The 24,783-nt window shown below is 30.6% G+C and overlaps 1 protein-coding gene across 2 annotated transcripts; it reads left to right on the top strand.

Annotated features, from left to right (window-relative positions):
* Nucleotides 1-182: 182 nt before the first annotated feature.
* Nucleotides 183-24,783, top strand: LOC145328269 (uncharacterized). Of its 2 annotated transcripts, XM_080171891.1 has the most exons (12): nt 183-287; nt 917-992; nt 1,559-1,675; nt 9,478-9,536; nt 9,910-9,947; nt 11,388-11,471; nt 11,697-11,764; nt 12,077-12,184; nt 16,638-16,709; nt 18,277-18,355; nt 21,877-21,962; nt 24,097-24,783. In XM_080171891.1, the coding sequence occupies exons 1-12, from the start codon at nt 235-237 to the stop codon at nt 24,151-24,153; spliced, it is 897 nt and encodes a 298-aa protein (XP_080028017.1). In that variant the 5' UTR covers nt 183-234; the 3' UTR covers nt 24,154-24,783. The 2 variants fall into 2 exon arrangements, with proteins under 2 accessions (XP_080028017.1, XP_080028018.1); XM_080171892.1 differs by lacking the exon at nt 21,877-21,962.

A 24,783-nucleotide genomic window follows, 5' to 3' on the forward strand; every position in this document is an offset into this window, starting at 1 on the left:
ACACAATAGGCAACATTTATCCCCCATCCCTGGAAAGGGGTGGGTGAAACAAGCAAATCAGTTTAAACATAATAGGATTGTCAAACTATAAATACTTTTAATACATGGTTGGGAGCAGGGTTGCCATAAAACCATGGCCTAGGGGTGCCGAATACCACATAAGATCCGAGTAATATATAAATCCATCGCTGCTTAAAATCTGAATGAAGTCAAATTTAGATTTTATAAATCAGAATGGTTAACACAAGAAAGGAAAGAATTCCCCATCACCAACCAAATATTTCAAGGTAAACTTTTTTCATCCCGCGACCTTTTCCTGAACAAATTACAATGCAATGGAAAAGAGCAAACAAATTTCAAAACTGATATTCTTCTTTTTCCATTACCAATTATGTAAGGCTACAATCTAGTGATCTATGAAATGTGTAGTACCATATTTATAGAAATTTTGTTTACTGTTCTCTGATTAATATCCTACACAAGCTTACATGACTAATACTAAGCTTTCCTAAAAGAATAAGCCGACTGGGCCAACAGCTATATAGATCTTACTGAACTGACGGACAGAAACACAAACGGCTACTTTATGATTAAGAATAATTTAGTCAACCTCCACTAAGGTTATTATTTTAACTCTAGCTAGTAAGATAAAAAGAAAAGTGGTTCAACGTTATCACTAAAAGTGCCTTGTTAAACACCGAACTTCCAAACCACCTTTTTTGAAGCAAATTTGAAAATAAAGTGAGGGTGGGAGTTAATTTTTTCATTTAGTTTTGTTTAATCTAGGTTAGTTAGATCCTGGGTAGCCCCACAGGGTTGGAACAACTTGATTTATTTTTAAAAAAGGGTGCAGGGTTTCAGTGTTCGAAAGTCACTTTGTGGGAAGCACTGAAGATTCTAACCAACATATCTTTAGGGATCTTGAAAAAGCCAATGATGTAGAGAAGAACCCTGGCCCCAAAAGTCCAACCAAAAGTCCTACAAAAGGAAAGGTAATCTAGCTCTCATTTTGATTTGGGGTGGGGGGGGGGGGGCAATAAGGTACTAGAACAACACCCCATCCCCCCTGAGATAAGAAATTTTAATTGATTGTCTGTACCCACCAAGAACAAATACCTACGCATTTCCTTTCAAAAATATTACTTTAAACCAAAACAGCTTTTAAAGATACTTTTTTGACATTCCCAAAATTATAATCCACTAGAAACTATCAAAAACTAATTTTAGGACATGTAATTTTCAAATGTTAGCTGTTACCTAGGTATTTAAATTTGTTTTAAATGACTTAAAATAATATAATTTAAAAAAGGATTTATTTGAATTTGCGACAGCATTTGATTGAATATAATTATTTTTGCCCTTGGAATGATATTTATTATAATTTGATTCTTTATTTGTCTTTATTATTTACATAAAAAGTTTACATTTAAATGACCAGAGCAATTAAAACAATATTAAGGTATAACTAATCCAAAATATTCTCTTATTAAAATATATTTTAATATTTACTTTATAAATACTAAAATTTACTTCCTTATTTCTTAAATTGTTTTTCTAGGGCCGTAAGTCTCGCAGTGTATCCCGGGCCCGCAAGCCTGTGTCACCACCCAAGATTGATGAGGGGGGCAATGAAACTGATGTTGGAGGGGGAAACAGCTCTGAAGATCAAATCCAGGTAAAGCTCCACCCACTGAAAAATTTTACCTCTCAAATATCCGCCCCTTTTACCAGAAATATTTATCAAAAAAAGTCTTTACCCCTTTAAAAAAGACTTCAGACCAAATTTTTAAAAACTGTATCCACTTATGTGTATGTGCCAATAACCTTTTCTAAAAAAATCCTTATATGTCTTGATCTTGATTTCAAGATTGACTGTTTATATCCCCTATTCCCTCATACCTATAATTAATATTGAAAGTCTGACATAACAGCAGAATAAAATCTTATGGGATGACAAGGTATGGGCTAGATTTGGTCTAATTAAAAGTATGGATGTTTTGTTTTAGCCTAAGTAGAATTTTCCTCTATTAAAATTGTAATTTAACTGTTTATCAAATTCAAAGGAAATATAAAAACTTTCCGACGCAAAATCTTGTGAAATTGGGGTAACCAGATATTTTTTGGGGAAATCTCCTTTATTGTGACTGGACAACTAATACCTCCTACCATTATCAATAATATGAAAGGATTGTTTTAATTAAAATTAGCAATGGTTTATTGTTTATCCTTATTTAAAAGTGAAAGGATCTGTTTGTGCACCGAAGGAACTTATGAGCTGTAATAAATCTGATTACAGTGTAGCTTTTCATTAGTCCTAGAAAGGTTTATAACAATTTTGAGGATTGATGCCACCACCCTCCCAAGAGAAAACGCTAATGTAACCCCCCCCCCTATTTTTTTCTTTTTACAACATAAATTTTAAATAGGGGAAGGTCGACTCCCCCATCTAAAAAAGTCTAAAAACAGTTCATACTTTTCAAAGACAGCCTACAACCTTTTTTTTAATACTTGAGTAGCCCTAACACTTTCCTAAACCAGCCTAACCCAAAACTAGATCCTAAACGTTTGCTATTATTGTTTAAATTCAAAGATAAAAGTGTTTTTGGTCCACTAGGGAGATAAAGGAAATTTCCATGATTTTTCTATGAAAACAGTCTGCAACTGAGTAGTAAAAAAATATTGTTATCATTAAGCTTTCCTCAAAAACGAATTTTATGACCAGCTTGACTCTGTATTTAAGAATGGTCATAAAGAAAAGGACCTGACCATGCTCCTAGGTGATTTCAATGCTCAAGTGGGGAGTAATAATGAGAATTTAGAAGAAGTCATGGGCATTTATGGCCTAGGCTTAAGTAATGGCAAGGAAAATGACAATGGTGATAGACTTGTAAGTTTTTGTACTGAAAACAAACTTGTCATTGGTGGAACCATCTTTAAACACAAGAAGATTCATACTGCCACCTGGAGATCACCAGATCAAAGAACCTTTAATCAGATAGATCACATCTGTATATCTAGACGTTTTAAAGGTTCTCTCCTTGATGTCAGGGTTGAAAGAGGACCTGATGTTAATTCAGACCATTATCTTCTATCTTCTAAAGTTCGGCTTAGATTTAAAAAGCAGGACACAAAGCCTAACCCCAGGAAAAAGTATAATTTAACAACCCTTCAAAACTCTGAAAAGCTACAAGAGTTTAAGCTCACTCTAAAGAACAGATTTGAGTTGTTGACTCTTCAAGAGGATGATGGAGTTGAAGATATTTGGCAAGGTATCAAAAAAGTTTATAATGATACTAGCCAAGAAAAATTAGGTTTTAAAAAGGCTAACCAAAAGCCGTGGATCACTCAAAGATCCATTGATCTCATGGATCAAAGAAGAGAGGTAAGACAAAAGACACTCTCCAGAAACTCTCCAGAAGATAAAGACCTGTATAAGATGCTCAGCAGGGAAATCCAAAGAAGTGTCAGAATTGACAAAAAAGAACACTTGGAAAACCTTGCTATGCAAGCAGAAAATGCTTTTAATCAAAATAGAATGAAAGATGTCTATGAGATTACTAAGAGCATTGCAGGTAAAGTACACAAATCAGGATCACACATCAGGGACAAGGATGGTTCACTCCTTAAAACTGATGAAGATATTCTAAATAGATGGGCAGAGCACTTCACTGAACTGCTGAATCTTCCAGTTCCAGAGGAAGAAACTGAGATTCCACCCTCAGATGCACTTGACATTGACTGTCGAGCGCCAAATCTATTGGAAATCAAGGAGGCCATTAAAAGTTTGAAAAATAACAAGGCCGCTGGACCTGATAACATCCCAGCTGAGGTCATAAAAGCAGACCTAGATACATCTGCTGAGGCATTCCTACCTCTGATCACAAAAATATGGAATGATGAGTTATGCCCAGAGGACTGGAAGAATGGACATATCTCAATACTAGCCAAAAAAGGAGACTTGACCCAATGTGGAAACTACAGAGGGATAATGCTCCTTTCAGTACCTGGCCGTATCCTTAGTAAGATTCTTCTCAATAGAATAAAGAAGAAGGTTAATGAAAAGCTAAGACCTAATCAGGCTGGATTTAGACCAAACCGTTCCACTATTGATCAGATAACCTCTCTAAGAATCATCATAGAGCAATCCAAGGAATGGAACTCTGAGCTTTTTGTAAACTTCATTGACTACAAAAAAGCATTTGATTCTTTAGACAGAAGATCTCTCTGGAAAATCTGCCGACACTATGGCATTCCAGAAAAGATAATCAATATCATTAAAGCTATCTATCATAAAGGAGGTGGAAATGTAATGTATAAAGGTAAACTATCAACCTTTTTTGAGATTGTAACAGGCGTCAGACAAGGATGCCTTCTTTCTCCCTTCCTTTTCCTCCTTGCCATTGACTGGATCATGAAGAACTGTGAAAGTAATGATGGCATTCGTTGGGAGCTATTTGGCAATCCCAAATATTTAGGTGATCTGGACTTTGCTGATGATATCGCTTTGTTAACAAGCAATAGAAGTCAAATGCAAAGAAGGACTAACAGGATAGCTGAAACTTCCAAGAAAGTTGGACTAGAAATAAATGTTCCTAAAACCAAAATACTCAGATTAAATGCAAATTCCCAAGAACCAATTACTATTGGAGACCAAATTCTTGAGGATGTAGACTGTTTTGAGTATCTTGGAAGTAAAATTGATGAAGCTGGAGGCACTTTAACAGATGTTAAAGCTAGAATTAACAAATCTAGGACAGCCTTTGCCAGCCTGAACAAAATTTGGAATTCAAACAACATCTCCATAAAGACCAAGTTAAGACTGTTCAAGTCAAATGTTCTCTCTGTTTTGCTGTATGGGGCTGAAACTTGGTTCCTAAACACAGCAGTGGTCTCCAAGCTACAGACATATGTCAATAAATGTCTAAGGAGAATCCACAAGATCTTTTGGCCAAATAAGATCACAAATGCTGAGCTTCTAGAGCGCAGTGATATGTCAGACATTAAACTGACAATAAAACAGAGAAAATGGAGATGGCTGGGGCACACTCTAAGGAAAGGGCATGATGATATAACCAATCAAGCCTTGACTTGGAACCCCCACGTAGGAAAGAGGAAACCAGGTAGACCAAAAACAACCTGGAGGAGGGAACTCTTAAGTGAACTGAAAGAAAAGAAAATTCCATCTTTCAGCAATGCCTCAAAACATGCCCAAAAAAAGGAAGATTGGAGAACCATTGTGCATGGCCTACGTTCTGCCGAGAACTAAAAGGCAATGATGAATGAAGCTTTCCTGAAATAAAAACAGGGTAAAATGAGATTTTAAAAGTTTGTTAGTAATAAAAATGCTTCCTATTATTGAAGAGTCGTATTTATATTTATCTGAAGTAAGATAAAAGGGTTAACTATGTTTATAAGTAATTGATGCAGTAAAAACAATTTGATTTTATTTTAGATACAAAATAATAGTTAAGAAAGTTTATACTATCCAATGTTGTTTAAAATTGGTGAGATTTATAAAGATTTGTATATATTAAAGTTCAATAACTTAAATCAATTATTGTTTTAGATTTAAAAATCTTACAATAAGAAATTAAGACAATGGTCAACTTGTGGACCCTAACTGCGACTTAAGTGACAAATCTAAAAAATAAGTGAATAAGTTTTAAAATCAACCTTAAATTTTCACCAATAACATGCGTATATAAATTATTAGAGCTCTAGGAAATAATACACTCCAAAATTTAAAAGTTTTTTCCTAAATAATTTTGTAAATTACATAGAAACACACACTTAATTAGAAATATTCTATTCAAAAAAAATTATAGAAAACATTAACAATTAGTTTTAAAGATACTTTAGATGTCAATTGTGTTTTTTAATTATTCCTGAAATTAGTTTCAGTGGCTCCTTCCACAGCCTATTTTCTATGCTAAGAAAGGATTTCAGATTGATAAAGAGAGGAAAAAAAGGGGGGGGGATGTAAAAAATATTTCCTATTAAAATAGTGGTGCTGATGCCATTTTGACTGAAGAACAGCTATTCCTGAAAAAAAATTAAGGTTTAATTAAACACACGTCATATTACTTTAGCAAAATTATAGAATAAAGATTGAAAAAAATGGAAGAAAAAAAACTTTTCCCTACATTCCTGAAAATATACACCACAAAAAAATAATTGTATTATGATTGATTGCATCTCTTATTTTTCCAAAACTGTAAAGTAATGCATTAAATATTTGGTTCCGAAATTCAAAGAAATACTGAAAACAATTGATTAAGTACAGCTTCTGTACTTTGAAATGCGTGTTTATCGTTCTTGTTATCGTCATAATAGTGCTTTGTATCTATGCAGTATAGAAATTATCAAAATTCTGTCCCTATAGTAGTCAGGCATAGATAAACTATACTCTGATTTCCCTACAATAAAATACAAAAGAGTTTTATGAAGAAAGAAAAAAACATACAATTAATTAAACCTATTTTTTTCTTTAAGGGTTTCTATGATCCGAAAATACGTTTGAGTATAAGAACCAATTTATCTAAAACTCTAAACTTTTACAAAAAAAGTATAAAAAACTGAATTAGGTTAGGTTGTAGCAAAAAAACCCTATTTTTTCTTTAAGGGTTTCTATGATCCAAAAATAGGTTTGAGTATAAGAACCAATTTATCTTTTTCTAAAACTATAAACTTTTACAAAAAAAAGCTAAATTTTATTATATAAAATCTTATTAAACCTTGTTTTCTACTAAAAAATTATGAAAATTATAATTTTTGTTACTTCAAATTTTAAAAATGCGGTAAAATAAATTATTAGATTTAATAATTTTATCTAAAATGATATACTGCAAAATTGAAGTATTTACTGTGACGCAATTAAATATCTAATGCAATTTTATATAATTTATTTTTACAATAACAAAAATATGTTACTAACCAACCTTGCAGTTTTTGGATCAAATTAAATTATTTTTCAAAATTGTACTTAAAGTATTATAACTATGCTTTTATTATATGCGTTGTACTTATTTTCTTTGACATTGGTATATTTATTTTAATAAGTTTAAAGGGGCATTTAAGAAAAAGAATTGTGTATAGAAGGATTTGAACAACCCCACAATTTGTATTATATCACCAAGATATCAAGGGGTTGTTCATATACACTTTAAAAATATTTACTAAACATTACCTTACATTTCCCCCCTCCCCCTCCTCTATTTGATAATTTAAGGGTTTGTCAAAATTTATGTTGCACTTCGCGCCACCCCCGAGCTAAAATCTGTGCAAGCACCTGATTGTATTTAATCCTATCATATAAAATAGTAAGGTTTGTCTGAATCTTAAGATTTTTATAACTATAGTACAAGTATTAATAAGTTCTAGGGGCGCAGCCTCTGTACCTTTAAAAATTAATACTGAAATATTCTTATATAAAATGTTAGTATTACAGTTATAAAACATGTTTTTGTGAAAGATTCTAGAAATCAATTTTGTTTGTAACTAAACTCTTCAACTCTTTAGTTTTATGGATGAATTTGGTTTTTAGTAGCGAAGCTACTAAAAAATTCTCAAGTATTGTAGCGTAAATAATAGCAAACCTACTTGCTGTCATGGTGGTGTCGGGATAAAGTCTGGACCACACAGAGCCATACTAGAGACTTTGACCTCCTGTTACTATGTCTCGCGAGTGACACTAGTAGATAAAATAGGGGAAACAGGAACAAATATTTCTATCCAGTCACAGACATAGGTCATGCAATTAAAAGTTTGGCCGTCTGCTGGATGTTACTTAAACTAATAGCCTATAGTGAACCACGCTCAAACGAAGTAATAAACTAAGTAAATAGTTCGCTGGTCAGTATGTCCCTATGTTAAACTTTTAATATTTGTCCAAAGCGAATACTTCAAGGGACCTGTAACTGAACTAAAATTGTATTGCCTCTCCAAAATCTTTGGGCACCTAATGAATATATTGTTTGAACTAATAATTTAACTAGCTAGTTAAAAAGTAAAGGCCAAAATTCTAAATCTTATTTAAATGCTCTTTTGATTATCCCTAAAAGTTATGCAACTAATGGACGTTGTTGCCACAGATATTTATTTTTCAAGTCTAGTTGAACTTATTGACTGCTAGACAGATTATTATTTTCTTTCATGGCTTTTCCAAATTTGTCTATTGTCTGTTTGTTTATTAGTCTTTTAATAATGGTTAGTTTTTAACTACATATTTCATTTAGATTTGTATATAAGATAATTAGAGAAAAAATTTAATTCCTGTGAGAAATAGTGTCAAACGAACAAAAATATTTATATTTAGGCATTTCCCCTCAAAGTGCTTTGTTGTTCACAGACCCTCCTCCCTATTTTTATACAAAATTTAAAAATGTGAGGAGGTTGTTTATTACTTTGGCTTGCTATTTGTTAATGTTTAATATAATTGTCCTTGTCAATTCCTTCTATTGCGTCGCAATTTTGACCTTATTTTCATGGATTAAATAATAATTCATTTAGAGTTATTTTGCTTCATTTACCATTACATAATAATGACCATTTAATTTTACTTTCAGACATTGCATTCAAGTTTTAAAGATACTTTTATCTATAATACAAAGTAGAATGATGTCTGACCGTCCATCTATCTGTCCGTCTGTCCGTCCCTTAAGATCTCGGTAACCACTGAACCGATCGGATTCTACTCTTCAGGGAATATACTTACTGGTCCTGTGGTGGTTTTAGGCTATTTTTTTACTGAAGATTTCCTTGGTCCTTTTACTAATTTTGCTAACAATTTTTTGTTTGATCACCTCTTGGTGCAAAGCCCCTAGAGGCTAGGGGCAAAGCCGCTAGTATTAGATAAAACATACCTTATAGTTATTTAACATATCATATTATAGACAACTTTCTGCGGATATTAAAATAAGAATTATAAGATTAAAACCAGTTTTGTTAGTCATGCTACACATGATATTTCAGTATGGCTGAAAATCAGTTTTAATCCAGCTAATATTAATCGGTATTTAATAATGATACTGGAAAATGTGTTGACAATATTAATTATACTCTAATTTTTATTATTAGCTGCGCAGTGCGCACCTAACATTTAAACGGGGAGGGATGGAACATAATGTAAATAAATACTCAAATAACAACTAAAATTTTGATTATCACGAAAAAGTTTAATTTGTTTGATTCTGTACCGATAATAAAATTTGTACCTTTTCAAGTGCGTTGCTAAAGTCAAACCTACACTAAATAAACAAAATATGAAATATTATTCTTAAGCATTTTTAAAAGTATTATTTGCGTTTCAAAGGACTTTAGTTAAGTGTCTAAATGTGTCAACCACTATTCGTAATCTACAGAAGGGGTAATTTGTGTGCATCATCATTAGGGATGTACATGAATTTATCGGCCTTTGTCTTATTCCTTTAGATCCCTAGATTTGAACCAATAACTAATCTATTATTTTAACTAACCTAGGATGACAACAGCATAACATCAACCGCTTCTTCTCAACACATTGAAGATAAATTAACAAGGTAAACTAAGAAACCGTTACTTACATACAAACATACGTACAGACGTAGAATAAAGGAATCTAAGCGTAAAATAGTATATGGTTATATTCAAAATAAGCTTTGTACTGTACCATTTTCAATGAATGTATTTACTTTTTTATTTCTCATTTCTTAAATAATTTACTAGAGGAAGCACTTCTAGCGTTATGCGTTCTGTATTAGATTGGGTATTCAAGGACAAAAAATAGCCTAAAACCATCCCACACTTAAGTGAAACTTTCTAAAATGGAGAAATCAACCTAAAAGAAGATAAAATCTTAAGGTAGAAAACAAACTTACTACTTTGCATAATAGGATAAATATTATCATCTTATCTTATGATTTTTCTTTTTAGACTCGCCGCAGAAGTAGCCTATCTTCAAAGTGCTATAGGTTGGTGATTTTGAATGAATTTTAGCAGTTGAGTTACTCTAGTTTCTGGGAGCTGCGCCTAAGGTGGAATTGCATTACACTTTAGAGTAGACACTGAAATTTGTCGGAGGTGGGGAGGGGGGGGGGCTATTTTTACAGAAACACTAAATAGACTAAAACCACCCAAGGACGTACGGACACACATTGTTCAACATTGTATCATATCTAATGATTTGATTATGCTTGTAAAAAAACTGCACAAAGACTTGACTGGAAAAGACAAGCTTTCTCTTGGGGTGTTGGTAATTATATCCACCCTTTAGCATCCGAATTGCGTAGAATATTACAGTACAAAAAAATAAAAATATCACCTAATAAATACCAATCTTGACCTAAAACTTGGAGAATAAAAGTTTTATTACAGAGTGACAGAAATCCAATGATAATTTATTCTGGTTGTAAAAATGTCATAAATATTTCCAAGTTAAAGGTTAATTGCATCTCGTTGAAAACTTTGTCAGTGGCGCGGAGCGTCACTCCAAACATTTAATTCCCTCATTTGTGCCATTCTTAAAGCAGAAAATAGTGTCTAAAAAATGACGTCATACAATACAAAGTACCAATGATACTTTTTAATCACTTTTGCGATTGTGATTTATAAAATTTTATTTGTATTTCTAGCCCTTGCGGGAAAATCATTAACATTTACTTAACCTAAAGTAACATATATCGAAAGCTACTGTTAAAATACGACAAGACCCGCAACTTCGGTTTCGTTCCATGATCCGAAATTTGTTTCTGAGTGTATTTCTACACCACTTATGGGTAGCAATGTCCTTGTTAATATAAACTGCAACTGCAATTCTAATTAGAGGATGTTTAATTGTCCTGTTTTTCTTTTTAAACAAATGCAATTTTTAAAACTAACTTGCATTTAGAACCTATTCAACCTAAAAAAAAACTAATGGTAGATTACTGTAATTTTCAAAACTACAAATCCCCTCCCCCCTAGTTTTTAATAGAAACTTGTTTAAATTTACCTTAGAAAGTGGATGATCAAGTTATCAAAGTCTTACAGACAACCAACCCTTATATAGCTTCCTTGATTATTGTAAGACACCTGGCACCTCATAACTTCCCAAATTTAACTTCATTAAAAGCTGGAGACATAGTACAGAGGAATTGGGTTTGAGTCTGGTCCATGATGCGTCATACCAGAGACGATAAACATGGTACTTACTGCTGCAATGGCTGGCAATTGACACTTAGAAATTAGGAGGAATGCCATTGCCTATAAACAGGCGCAACTCAACACCATGTACAGTTAGGACTTCCAGACAATAATCGGACAATTAAAGGTTGAATGTTACTTAACCGAATTTCTTATAAGCCACGGTAGAGTATCTCGCCCTAACGAAGCAATTGGGTAATTTCTTAAACACAAAATTTTATTTCGTCTAGATATAGTTGATGATAAGATTGGGAGATTAAATGGACAAGTAGATGAGCTGAGACCACTTTACAATGAGGCTAAAGTTGCGCTAGGTAAAGATTTATTTGAAACTCATTTTTGGGACTAAGGATCTAAAAAATATATTCCTTTGTATACCCTAAAAAATTAAGCCTAGTATTAAAAGTTCAAAAACCTCCCTCATTCATTTTTTATTTATCCTAAAAATCAGGTGAAGGGGGTAATCAGCGGTCAAGAAATGATTTTCGGGAAAGAACCAAAAAGTTTCAAGTACCTATAGAAATTGTTATTTTATATAGGAAGTCAAAATGCAGCAAATCAGAAGAACAATCTTATTTTCTGGGGTCTCGAGCCTGATAACCTAGAGGTAAGGATTTTGTTTTGAAGCTACTCAATTTCATTTCCTTAATTTGATTGTCATTTTGCTCGAAGATAGATGTCTACGCTATTGTTATTCGAGTTATCTAGTTCACATCATGTTCTTCTTTAAATTGTAATAATAAAATGTAAACTTCGCACCTTTTAATTTGATATGAAATATTTTAAAGTTTGCTCTTTGGCTGCTATCGACATTTTTTTATGGAAATAAAAGAACTATTAAATGACCGAATGACCAACTGCCCTGACGGTCATTCATAGTGATTTACAACAAACTGAAATGTTTTTTTTTATTAATTAGATGGATATGAATGGGGACCCAGATTTCTGTAGAGATATTTTAGAAACACGAGTCAAGGGAATCCTCAGAGAAAATCTTAAAATATCCAGAGATCTCAGCTTTTTACATGTAAGTAATTCAAAGCGGAGCCTTTCTATAACTAGGGCGGTCCCTCCGTCCGCCCGTAACGGAATGTTCTTGTTAGAATTATCTTATAGATTTCAAACTTCAGCATGATGATTCCTATAAGCGTAGAAACTCTATAATCATTACCCGAAAGTCCGTACGTACATTCAAAACATATTCATTTTCAACTTTTTGTATGATATAAATATCCTATTCATCTGAATTCTATAATATTGATTACTTGGCCAATAAGATACAATATTATAAGCGAATCATTTCTCTAATTGAATCCTAAAAATGAAATAATGTCTTGTATTAACACAATTTTGCCACTTTATGTACAATTTAGTTTGAATCTGCAAATTAATAATCTGCTTATTAAGTTCTGACACTCTACAAGAGTTATTGTTCGTTAGTCCTTCCATCTGTTTTTAGATTTAGCTTTAATAAGGGTTATCATTTTCGTTTTATCTAATTTTGTAGATTTTATAGAATTGTCCCATTAAATTTAAATTAAATTTACTTAACAATTTCACTTTTATATCTTTTAATAAAAAAATAATGAAACGTTTTTGGCCATTTTCATAAATAATTTTGATGTTAAAAAGCCAAAAGCCTATGGAATGGAAAACATTGTCTGGAATAATGATTTCTGGTATATTCTTGTTATGCAAAGAAGAAATTTTCAATATCTTTTCATTGTTTTGCATTATATAGCTCTTCTTTATATAAATAATAGTTTTCATGCAATTTTGCAGTTCAATATTTGGAAACGTAGTTATTCTACATTTAGAGTTTGTCCATCCGTCCTTATGTCCGTAACAAATAACTCTTTGATTGAAAATTTAGTTGAGCTATTAGTGTGTTCTCTCTATGTATAAAGAAATAATTATCAAAAAACAGGGGAGGGGAGAAGACATTGGGCTGTTTATTACACATTACACAAGTCCCCAAAGTTTCATAATAACGTTATCTTAACAAATCTGGGGACTTCATTAAGTTGAGTATTCAAACGTTTCAAACACTAATTGTAATCCACAGAAGGTATAATTTTGTGTATCATCATTGGGGATGCACTTCATTTTATTGGCCATTGTCTAGTCACTATTGAGGTAAAATTAGAACAAAAAATATAAAGTGCTTGGGTGTCGAAAAAAAGTAATTTATCAGGATTAGGATATTATTTTTTATAACTCTCCTTGCATTTAAAAAAAGGGATTATGTACCTTTTTTTCAATTAAATTAATCTTGTTTTAGTTGTCTAAAATATACCATAAAAACACTAAAATATTTGATTTCAAATATTAAATGTCCTCCACTTTAAATGCAGAAAAATGGTGTTTCAAAGAAATTGAAAATAACAAGTATGAAAATGTGCAGCATTTTATTTTCAGATAAATAATTTTTCTATCAACTTTGTTTGAACATAATAACAATATTACAGATTTTCATATAAACCTTTTTGAAACTGAAAATTCAGTATGGGGATATTTATGTTAATGTAATTCTTTCCTTTTAAAATACTGTAATAGTTATTTCTCACATCTTATTATAAACAGCTTTCCGCGGATGTAAAATGTACAATCATAAGATTAAAAACAGTACTCTATAGTAGGTACACTACCAAAATTATTATGTAAGGTATAGATTATGAAAGTCAACTCTATACTGCTGCAATGACAGGGTTTTAGGGGCGCGGCAATTTTAGAGGAATTTTCCTATTATTTTGCTTGTGATCACAATAAATAAAAAGATAATTACGTATGAAAAATTAAAAAAATCCTCAAATAATTTTGCAATGCCTTTCCATGCTTCCCTGGAAGGTATAGATTCTGCAGGGTTTGTGTTTTACTGATTTCCTGTCAACAATGAAAAACTCCTGTTTTATATAATTCAGGGAGGGATACACTAGTCCTCAAAGTTTTATAATAACGATTTCTTATTTGTTGGCCAAACATTTTTAATTGGTTGATTCAGTAAGCTGAGTGTCCAAACGTTTCAACCACAACTTGTAATCTTGTGTATCACCTTGATTCATTAGGGATGAATAGCACTTTATAGTCCATTGTCTTATCCCTTTAGATCTCTGATATAATGACTAGCAGTACCACCCACAGCCTCTAGGAACAGGGACAGCAAATTTGAAGGGTTGAGATTCTGGAAAATGGCTCCACACCATGGCATGGTATAATAGTTATTTCTTGCTTCGTATTATACACGGCTTTCCGCGGATATAGAATGTACAATTATAAGATTAAAACCATTTTTTTAGCCCCAAGTTGCTGAAGGCACGGGCTAAAAAAACTGGTTTTAATCTTATGATTGTACATTTTTATATTCGTAGAAAGCTGGATATAATACGATGCTAGACATAGTTTTTTCGTATGGATGAGAACCGGTTCCTATCCACCGGATTCGAATGAATACGAGAAATAAGCTTCCCAAATCGAAGATAATTTTCTTCAGTTTGGAAAAAATACCATTTATTGTAGGATAAATAAATTTATATTCACTTACAGCTTGAAGAAAAAAGCTACAAGCAAAAGTCTAAAATCAAAGTTCTATTTTTTGATTTGGTAAATGATAAAATCCTAATATTTTGATTCATCATTTGTTCTCTTCAAGCAATATTCATTATATTGTCCTTGCATATGTTCTTGTCCATTAGCTTTATTCTTTTTTTTTTAATTTAGACATCTTTGCTTGACTGAATCTTTGGCAATCATGGAAAAAAGTTCTTGATTCTATTTGATTTATGCTAATACAATTTTTTGAAATATACATTTCATTTGCATAAAAATTTAACAACAAAACCTAGATTTTATCAAATTGCAAACTTATAATGTTATTGGATTTTGCAAAATTTACACAAAACATGATAAATCTGCGCAATGGAAATATACATCAAAATTGCTTCTATTATACCAAAGTAAAATCTACAATTTTTTTTTTTCATTTTTGGCTTTAAACTGAATAAGGACTAGGACAATTATAAGATTTAATGACCAAACAATTCTAAAGCAAGATAATTGTTATAAAGAAAAAATCATAGATGTCAAATAGAATGATCTTTTTTGGAATAAAGATAATTTAATTTTTCAAAATAAAATAAATAAAAGTTCAAGGCAGCTTTCCGCGGATACCCAAATTACATATTTTAAGATTAAACTAGTTTTGTTAACCCGCGAGTGGCCGAAGGCCCTGGCTTACAAAACTGGTATTAATTTCATGATTTTATTTAAATTACTTTGGAAATTGACCGTAATAAGATTATATACATGTTTTTTCAGTATGTCTGAGAACCGGTTCTTATCCACTGGAAATTTTTCGGTTGCATAACCTTTTAGTCATAGTAAAGATGCAAAAAAAGTAATTTTCCATAAAAAGTTGTAAATATTGAAAAAGGCATTTACCACTTTGGAATATTGGTTAGTCATTAGTACTGCATTGGATAACTTCATTGACTTGATATAACTTTCTTTTCTATAGCCGTTCTTGTATAAACTTTATGATCAAAAGAAAACGAAGTAGCGGACTTCGTCGTATTTTCACAGTAGCTTTTGATAGGTGTTTTGGTTTAGGGTAAATTGACCCCGCAGGGGCTAGAAATAGGAGAAAAGCTATTGTGAAAATACGACGAAACCCGCTACTTCGTTTTCTTTCCATGATCCAAATTTTATGTTATTGGATTTAAAAGTTAGCTTTTTTGCAAAAAAAAATTAGGTGTAAAATTTACTTATTAAGTTTTTAGGTTTCTTTATAAACATTTTCTAAACTTTTTATTCTTGATTTCTAATTAAAAGCCAATAACCAGACAACTTTCCTCAATTAATATACAAAACTTTTAAATACTTTCCTTTTCTTTTTATGTCTTCTCATTTATAAACCAAGTATTATCAACTTTAGTTGTCCTGTTACAATATGGACTAGCAATTTTTATATGTAATTTCGTCACTGTTTAGATATTTATAAAGCCTAAATTTTAGAATCCAAAAGTAACTATATCATAAAATATTATATTGTGATTATCAAATTTGCCATGCTATAAATATAGCATGAGATTACTCTCTTATAATAAAACTTTTTGTCCCCACTTAATGTGCCTTCTTCGATCCGTCGATCATTAGTGCACATAAAATCTTTATTTTTATCAGTATTATGATGATTTATGACCTGTGTCAATATTAATGTTGTCTCCATTGTTATTATTTGCATTGCATATTAATGGATTTATTATTACTTGCATCTTACACCAGATTATCATGTACTCTAATAGAGATAAACGTGTAGCGAGCTAAAATAACGATCTTCCCTATACCCCCTTTTTACCCCACCCCTACATCTCCAACTGGATGAACTTACTGGCCAATAAATGACAGGGGGTTGTGTGACGAAAATTTCCTCCCTTGTCATATTATCCACTTTTATTCTACATCCATTTACATATTTTATATAGGTAGCAAGGATGACAACGGCAAAAACTACTTCTGGACCAAAACCAGTCATCGCCTGCTTTGCTAATTGGAAGGTAAGTTTTCATTACCTAGTTTGTTTAATAAGATCTCTGTAATTGTAAGGTATTTTTTTTAGAAAACTCTTTTCATAGAAAAAGTAATTCACCAAAAACAGTGACAATGGACCAAACACAATAAAATTTCTTATACTAGCTTAAAAGAGGGTTTTTAAAGTATTTCATATTCCTCTGTATGTAAGGCTAAGACTAATGAAACCCTAACTCCTAAGCTATCCTTTTACTCATGCTTTTCCTTTCTTCCTTCCATTTTCCTTGCTGTTCTTCTTAATTTTATAAGATCTTTTTTACCTATGGATGTTGTTATTCTTGCTAATTTCTAATTATTTATAAAAAAATTGTATTCTTTTAATGTTATTATTATTATGCATTTTGTGGTTTCCTAGTGACCTCTGCTAAAGATAATTGTCTAGAAATAGTTTGATTATTAAGGAAAAGTATGCAGATAAAAATTCATATAAAAAAGATTCTGTTAATTTCATTACAATGGGGTATTCCTATCCAGTTTTTTGTTTAGGAATGAATATTTTTTGCCCGAGGGAATAAATGATGGAGCGATAGCTCATTTCTTTAAAATATGTTTTAGTATAAAAAAATGTTCTATCGGTTTCAAACCTTTTCAATTCGATAGAGTTTCCCGACTTTGAAAAAACTGTCAGACCGATTTTTGAAATTCAATCTGTGAAAAAAGATATTCAAGTTTTAATTTTTTGTTTTAAAAATATTATTTTACATGTATTGACGCCATCTTGGATTATGATAATATTTTTAGTTAGAAGATTTTTTTCTTTATTTTTTTTAAAAATTAAATTTTTACTATGAAAAAAAAATCTTTGAAATTAAATTGACCAATAATTCAAAGATTTTTCTATTTAATTTGGAAGATTTTTATGGTTGGTTTTATTGTTCAAAATAAATCTGTCAACTACTAAAACTGAAAGTATTAGAGCACATTTTCTGATAATTGGTCTACTTTTTCGAGACATTTACTTATAAAATGCAATTATTAGAAAGTGTCAATGACTGATTAATTATGAAAGTTACTTTCAAAAAAATCAAAAAAGAGGTTACACAAATATTGCCATTCAATTAATTTGCTTGTAGTTGGTAAAATATTTTCCTTGCATGGGGCCTAAACCTTGTGGTAGCCTAACTATGAAACCTCAATAAACTTGAACCCAACTTAATCTAACCTATTAAATGAATCTTTTGTAAAATGGGTACAATTCAACTATATCCATATTCTATTATAAAAAGTTGTAAGCTTTTTTTTTACTCTAGCGAAGAATCTCGCTACCCGATAAACCTTTATGGTCCTGAGCTTAATTTTATGAGTAGGTCTGTGTATGGTTTAGGGCTATTTTGCTGTCCTTCCATATCCCTTCGAATATAAAGCATCTAGACTATATTCGAAGGGATATGGAAGGCGCAGCCGCTAGGTTTAGCCAAAGCAGCTGAAAAGACTTTTTTTTGTAGTTGTAGCTTGTAAAACAGTCATTTCCAGAGGCTAGCATACAAGGCTTTACTTCTATTTGACTTTATCATCCTAGTTTTTTATATCTAGGATAAAGAAAACGTGTTGAGGCAGGCAAAACTTTTGAAAGGATCCGGGATTTCAATCACAGAGGATGCTTCACTCAAAGGTAAAAAACACTATAAAACAGTATTTAATTTTACACAGTTTATATAGTAGGCAATACAATATTGATTATGGTTGTACAAATACAACAAGGGCTTGGCAGCCGCGCAAAAGCCTCACAGTTAAACCCGCTTGTGTGCAAAAAAAGTTCCCAAAAAGATTTGGATTGTCTGTTTAGGAACAGATATAGACTGGATTTTAAAGTTTTAATATGACGATTTCAATGAGGCGTACATGCGGCTGACGCGAGGCTGCCGAGCCCTTAATACAACAATCGAAGAAAGCTTGATTTTTATTGAACAATGATATCTGAAACTTTTAACTTCATTTATTATTATTCAAAATATTTACAACAGCCTTGCTAAGCCCCACATAGAGTATGGCTTAATTGTTTGGGGGGCGGCAAAGGATGAGCATATCACAAAAATTCATAACCTACAGAAGAAAGCTGTAAGAAATGTTTTAAATGCTAAGTACAATGTGCATGCCGAGCCCCTGATGGGAAAACTAGATATTCTTAACATTTTTGACCTAAGGGATGCAAATGTAGTTGAATTTGTCTCTAAATATTTAGAAAACAAACTTCCCAAATGTATGCTTAATTTTCTAACACCATTGCAAAATACTAGATCAAAATGTCTTAGAGTAGAGAAGCCAAATTATAAAATCTATGAAACTTTCCCTTCAGTAAAAATCCCGAAAATTTGGAATAGTTGGGCAGGTGAGCTAAGATCATTAAATTCATCCAAAGCTGTTAAAAAATATGTAAAAAATAAGTGTATATCAAAGTACAAAACATTTCAATGCAGGGATAGAAAGTGTTATCCCTGTGGAAAAATATAAATATAATTTGAATATCGCAACCAGTAAGCTACTTTAATGCCATACCCTGTAAATAGCTAATATTATTTTATATTATTTGTGAAACTTGTAAATATTTTTTAAAAAAATTAAATGAAAATTGGGCCGAAGGACAGTCAAGATTGACTTTAAAGGCCCTGTAGTACAGTTACCCTAATTATGCCAATATAAATAAATATATCTATAAAAATGATGTAATTTAAAATGTATTAAATTATTTGTAAAATTAATCTGTAATTTACTGCTAATAAATCATATCATATCATATCATAAATATTAGTTATTAGTAAGTATTGCTTTTATTGTATTTTTAGAAGTATCAAATTAGTATATCTATAATACAAAGTAGAACGATGTCTGTCTGTTTGTCTGTTTGTTTGTAGCAAAGGATCTCGCTAACCGCTGAACCGATCGGGTTCTCCTTTATAGGGTAGCTTCTTATAGGTCCCGGGAAGGTTTATAACTATTTTTTTGGGGGAATGGGACACCCCTAACCCCCCACAAAAATGAAATTACACCCCTCCCAAAATTTTTTTTTAAAAATTTTCTTTAAAAACTAAAACACGAAAAATTAGTTTGATCAAACCTCTCGGGGCATCGCCCCTAGAGGCTAGGGGCGAAGCCGCTAGTAGTATATAATTCACTACAGTATATCAAAAACAATTATGTGCAGAAATAGAGCAGCTATAACACAATAGCAAACAAGTAGATTAACACGTAGATAAAAATAACAATAAAGTTAAAAATAGAGATAGATTTTTGCAGATAGATTAAAGTACCAGGGAGATTGGGGACATTGGGTTGTTTATTAGTCTCCAATGTTTTATGTAAACGTTTTCTAATTTGTTCTCTTAACAACTTTGGGGACCTATATTGAATTTTGGTTAGTCTTAAGGTATCATCAATTTGAGAATAAATATGAATTAATATCAAACGAATGCTTTGTTTAAGTCAAGATGCTCATAATACTAAAAAAACAATGATTTTTATAAAAACTTAAAGTCTCAATGAAAAAGTACATTTACGTCCAATTGTAGTGAAGAAATAATTTAACGTTTATAAGATACACGTACTATTTTTGCGTAGATAAAGGTAACATATCAAATGAAAGTAATATGTTTCAAAAATAAGTGTAAAAACTTAGTAAGTTGCTTTTATACCATGTGTATAAAGTCACTTGAGTATTATTGACTGACAGGCATGCTTTGTAGAGTTTCTTCGACACAAAAATTAAAACTTTGTAAAACTTCAGACTAATAGATTATTATTGCTGGTCTAATTAACTTTTAATAAACAAAAGTTAATATAGGGCCAGACTAAACAAGATTAAAGGGACAATTAGTGATTTTAAAAAGCATAGCTTTTCTTTTTTTATCGTTAATTTAAGTATTTTCGAATTATCCTATTGCTTTTTGTTGCAATTAGGTACAACTTAGAAAGCGTAGCAATTCTAGAAGCGTTACCAGATAGTCCGTACGTCCATTTAAAACAAGCTGACTTTGAACTTTTAAAACAATATTTCTTTTCTAATCAAAATGATTTTTAAAAATCATTTTAGTACAACAAGGTACAATATTTTAAGCGAAGCATCTCTATGATCAAGTCCTAAAATGTAAATATGCTCTTGAACAGTATCCAATCCAGTATTTAATGGATGTTGTCATCCTTATTTTATATCATTTATTTGTGTAATGCAAATTTAAACTATATAGTTATCTTAGTGTGCCTTAACCTACTCTCCTATTAATAGTACCTTAAATTTAAGAACTATTTCATAATGACTATAAAGTATATTTTAGATATATGTATTTTCCTAAATATGTACATTTTAATGAAAATGTATTTTTGAAAATTTATATTTTATACATATTGAGTTTTATTTAGAAAATATTTCTCATATGAGTTATATAGATCAAACCCTGAAAAAAAGGAAACGTAATGTAGGGGACATTGGACTGCAAATTACACTGGTACCCAAAGTTTTATATCTACATTGTTATATTCATATTGGCTCGAAAACTTTGGGTAATTTATAACATTTTTATTGATTGGTTTCAAACTAGCAGTAACCAAACTTTCCAACAATAAGCTTTAATCTACAGAAGGGGTGCTTATCATGTGTATTAATTTATAGTCCCTTGTCTTATCCCTTAAGGTGCATTTGCTTAAAGTCATATTATTTGAAACTCTTTTGTACGTTTTTTATAATTAACTATGTATCTTATTTTTACAACCACAATTTTTTTATTCTTGTAATTTTCATGGTTATAACAAAGCTAAGGATTTTGTTAATTTTACAAATTCATTCCTTCTAACCTTTTTTTATACTAATTTTAAATGTTAAAAATATACAAAATATAAAAACTGATTTCTTTCCTAGCTCTGTACATAAACCATGGTAAATATTATATTTTTCAGTATGGCTTAGAAACCGATTAATATACTCTGGACTAAAACTGGTTCTTAGCCACACTAAAAAATCATGTATAGTATCGTTTTACAGACAATTTTCCACGAATATCAAAATAAAAACCCTAAACTTAATAGCAGTTTTGTTAGAACAGGCCTTTGGCTCTTTATGTTTAGCAAAACTGGTTTCTTGTATTTTTATTTTAATAACCTTGGAAAGCTGTCTATAATACGATGTGATAAATTACTATTAAGATGGAAAACTCGCAAGACGAGCATCAAAAGCAAAGATTAATACAAAGTTAAATACTGGTGGAGACAACCAGTGGACTGAAATTGAGGTAAATTTTAGTTGTTTTTTTTTGGTGACCCTATTCATTTTTAAAACACTCGTTAGCCAATTAACTTATCATCAATCAAATCAATATGAAATTTAGTTTAGGTTAGGTTAATTATGTTGAAGATGCCTTTAGAAATATTTTTAAGTACCCAATAGGCAAATTGGTTAATCATTTCCAATTATTACGACTATATTCACTATGCTAATCTAGTGGTTGAAAAATATTGTTCTCTTTTCCCATGTCAATATTTTAAACTCATGTGTATAACTCATTTGGAAAACAAAAAAAATCCGTATAAATAGGTAAATGAAAGGTGGATTAAAACGGCAACACAACGGTTATTACAAAAAAACCTCAATAATAGTGTAATGTACATAATTATCATAAATTCTAATCTTTTTATAAACAAATGCAATTATTGTTGTTTTATTGTTTTTTATTGTATTTACCCCCCCCCCCCAAACAATTTGGGGGGGGGGGAGGTAAATAAAAAAATTTAACCCCCCCAAATAAAAAAGCTTTGACACCTCTGGCTAGGACTACTTCATTAGTTGATTGTTTTGAAATAAAGAATTTTTTATTTTTCTCATTTGATATTATTTATTAGCGAAAACCAAAGCCAAATCCAAAATTATCCCAAGTCAAAGAAGTTGAATTGGTAAGGAATGCAGACACAAATAATTAAGCAACCCAACAAAATTTATTAGGGAATGTTATGTACTTTGACTGAAATGATCAAAAGCATGATGCAAAATGAAATGGAGAAAAGGAGTTTGAATTAAATTTAATGTATGTTTTGATTTTGAAAAATTCTTTAATAGGCACGAGTTACAAGAAAAGATTTTGAAAGAAGGTGTATCAACTTTTTTTTTTATAGCTAGCCGGTTCTTTTAGTAAGTAGTAGATGTAAAATTTTTCATAGAATTCAGATATGCAATCGGTTTTTTTGTAGACCTCTTATTTTTTAAGTAATTTAAGTTTAAAAAAAAAAAAAATAAGTCGATTTTAAGGTACTAAATGCAACAAAAAAAAGAAAGAAAATGGCCATTATGAACAAAAATAGTAAGATCATTAATTTGACACCTTACTTTTTCAATTCTGTCAGGTAATTATTGAAAAAATCGATTTTTTTAAACCCACGAGAATAAAAACTTTGAACTTATTTTTTTCATTCCCCAGGCATAAGAAATAGGCATTATATATACTTTTAGAATGAGAAAAGTATTACAAATCCATTCTAAGCAAAATTGAAATAAAAAGTTTACAATATAGTATATAAACTACAATAAAATTAATTATATGAAAATATCATATTATATTATACAGGCAACATCTTAATTCTTGAATTGAGTATAAAAATGGAAAGGGGGTAAAGAGGGGGTAAAAAAGGGAAGACGAAAGTGTTGCCTGAACAAAAAATATAATTGGCCATTTGTTTATTTTTTATTTTTTTACTTTTTTTCAATTTTGCTTACAATGGATTCATAATATTTTTCTGATTCTAAAGGTAGATATTAACCCATATTTTTTTACCTGTGAAATGATAAAATTAAGTTTAAAGTTTTTATTCTCGTGGGTTTAAAAAAATCAATTTTTTTAATAATTACCTGACAAAATTCAAAAGTAAGGTGTCAAATTAAAGATCTTACTCTTTTTGTACATAATGGACATTTTCTTCCTTTTTTTGTTGCGTTTTAGTACCTTAAAATCGACTTAATCTTTTTTTAAAAACTTAAATTACTTTAAAAATAAGAGGTCTACAAAAAAACCGATTGCATATCTAAATTCTATGAAAAATTTTACATCTACTACTTACTAAAAGAACCGGCTAGCTATAAAAAAAAAGTTGATACACCTTCTTTAGAAAAAAAGTGCATGATCTCATATGAATCAGTCAAACTCAACTCATATTCACCTTGTTTTTAACCAATTTTTTAATACTTTATTCTTATTGCTCAACATAAGGCACTGTCATGTGTCCTCAATAATGTTTTTTTGTCTTCAAAATGTGATGTTTTGTGCATGATAAGAAAATCAGTAAAAAGTTAATGCCAAAAAAATTAAGGAAGAAAAGTCTAAAACATATCTAGAACCACCAATGTTTTAATTTATTATATATATTTTTTTGTTTCAGGAACGCCAGCCCAGTGAAGGTGGCTATGTATCATCTTCAACTAGTGGTGCAGAATAAATGTCGTCTTTATTGTGAGTTTAAAATAAATGTCGTCTTTATTTTAAAATCAGAGTAAATGTCTGCTTCCTTGTGTTATTTGAGTGATTAAGAAACATTGTAGTACTTGATTGAAAACTTTGGTAAAATGAAATCAGTAAAACTTATCTTGAAAATTATGAAGATGTATATATCAGCTGAATAGGTATACCTTCAGCTGTCTATCTACCTTGTATGAAGAAATACTTATTTTATTAAATATTTGAATTTTTAAAGTATCTTAAATCAATATTATTTGCAAATAAATGTGTATTTTTTTGCATGTAAGCACAGGAATAAAAGTATCAAACCTAATAAATATAAAATATATTGTAAAAATATATTTCTTTATACATGGTTTTCATATCTAATTGAATTTATGCTAATAGTTTTAAAATAATACTAAAGTTATACTTGATTTTTACTTTGTATGATATAGATATGTAATCCTAAGGTTAAAAAGTAATTTAGAATAAAAATGATATTATACTATACCAGTGAATTTGTGATTATAGATATTTATTATTTATTCAATGCTTATGATTAAATATTATGTATTAAATATTGCTAGAATGCTTTAAAGTTAATAAATGAAGATATGTATACTGAATT

The sequence above is a fragment of the Acartia tonsa genome, chromosome 9 (genome assembly GCF_053477335.1).
Source record: "Acartia tonsa isolate MP-2025a chromosome 9, ASM5347733v1, whole genome shotgun sequence".
In the NCBI taxonomy this organism is placed as follows: Eukaryota; Metazoa; Arthropoda; class Copepoda; order Calanoida; family Acartiidae; genus Acartia; species Acartia tonsa.

Coding starts and splice junctions, on each gene's coding strand:
- LOC145328269 (XM_080171891.1), top strand. CDS start 235: ATGGTTAACACAAGAAAGGAAAGAATTCCCCATCACCAACCAAATATT. Junction 9,537..9,909: donor ATTGAAGATAAATTAACAAG/GTAAACTAAGAA, acceptor TTTTCTTTTTAG/ACTCGCCGCAGAAGTAGCCT. Junction 9,948..11,387: donor CTATCTTCAAAGTGCTATAG/GTTGGTGATTTT, acceptor TATTTCGTCTAG/ATATAGTTGATGATAAGATT.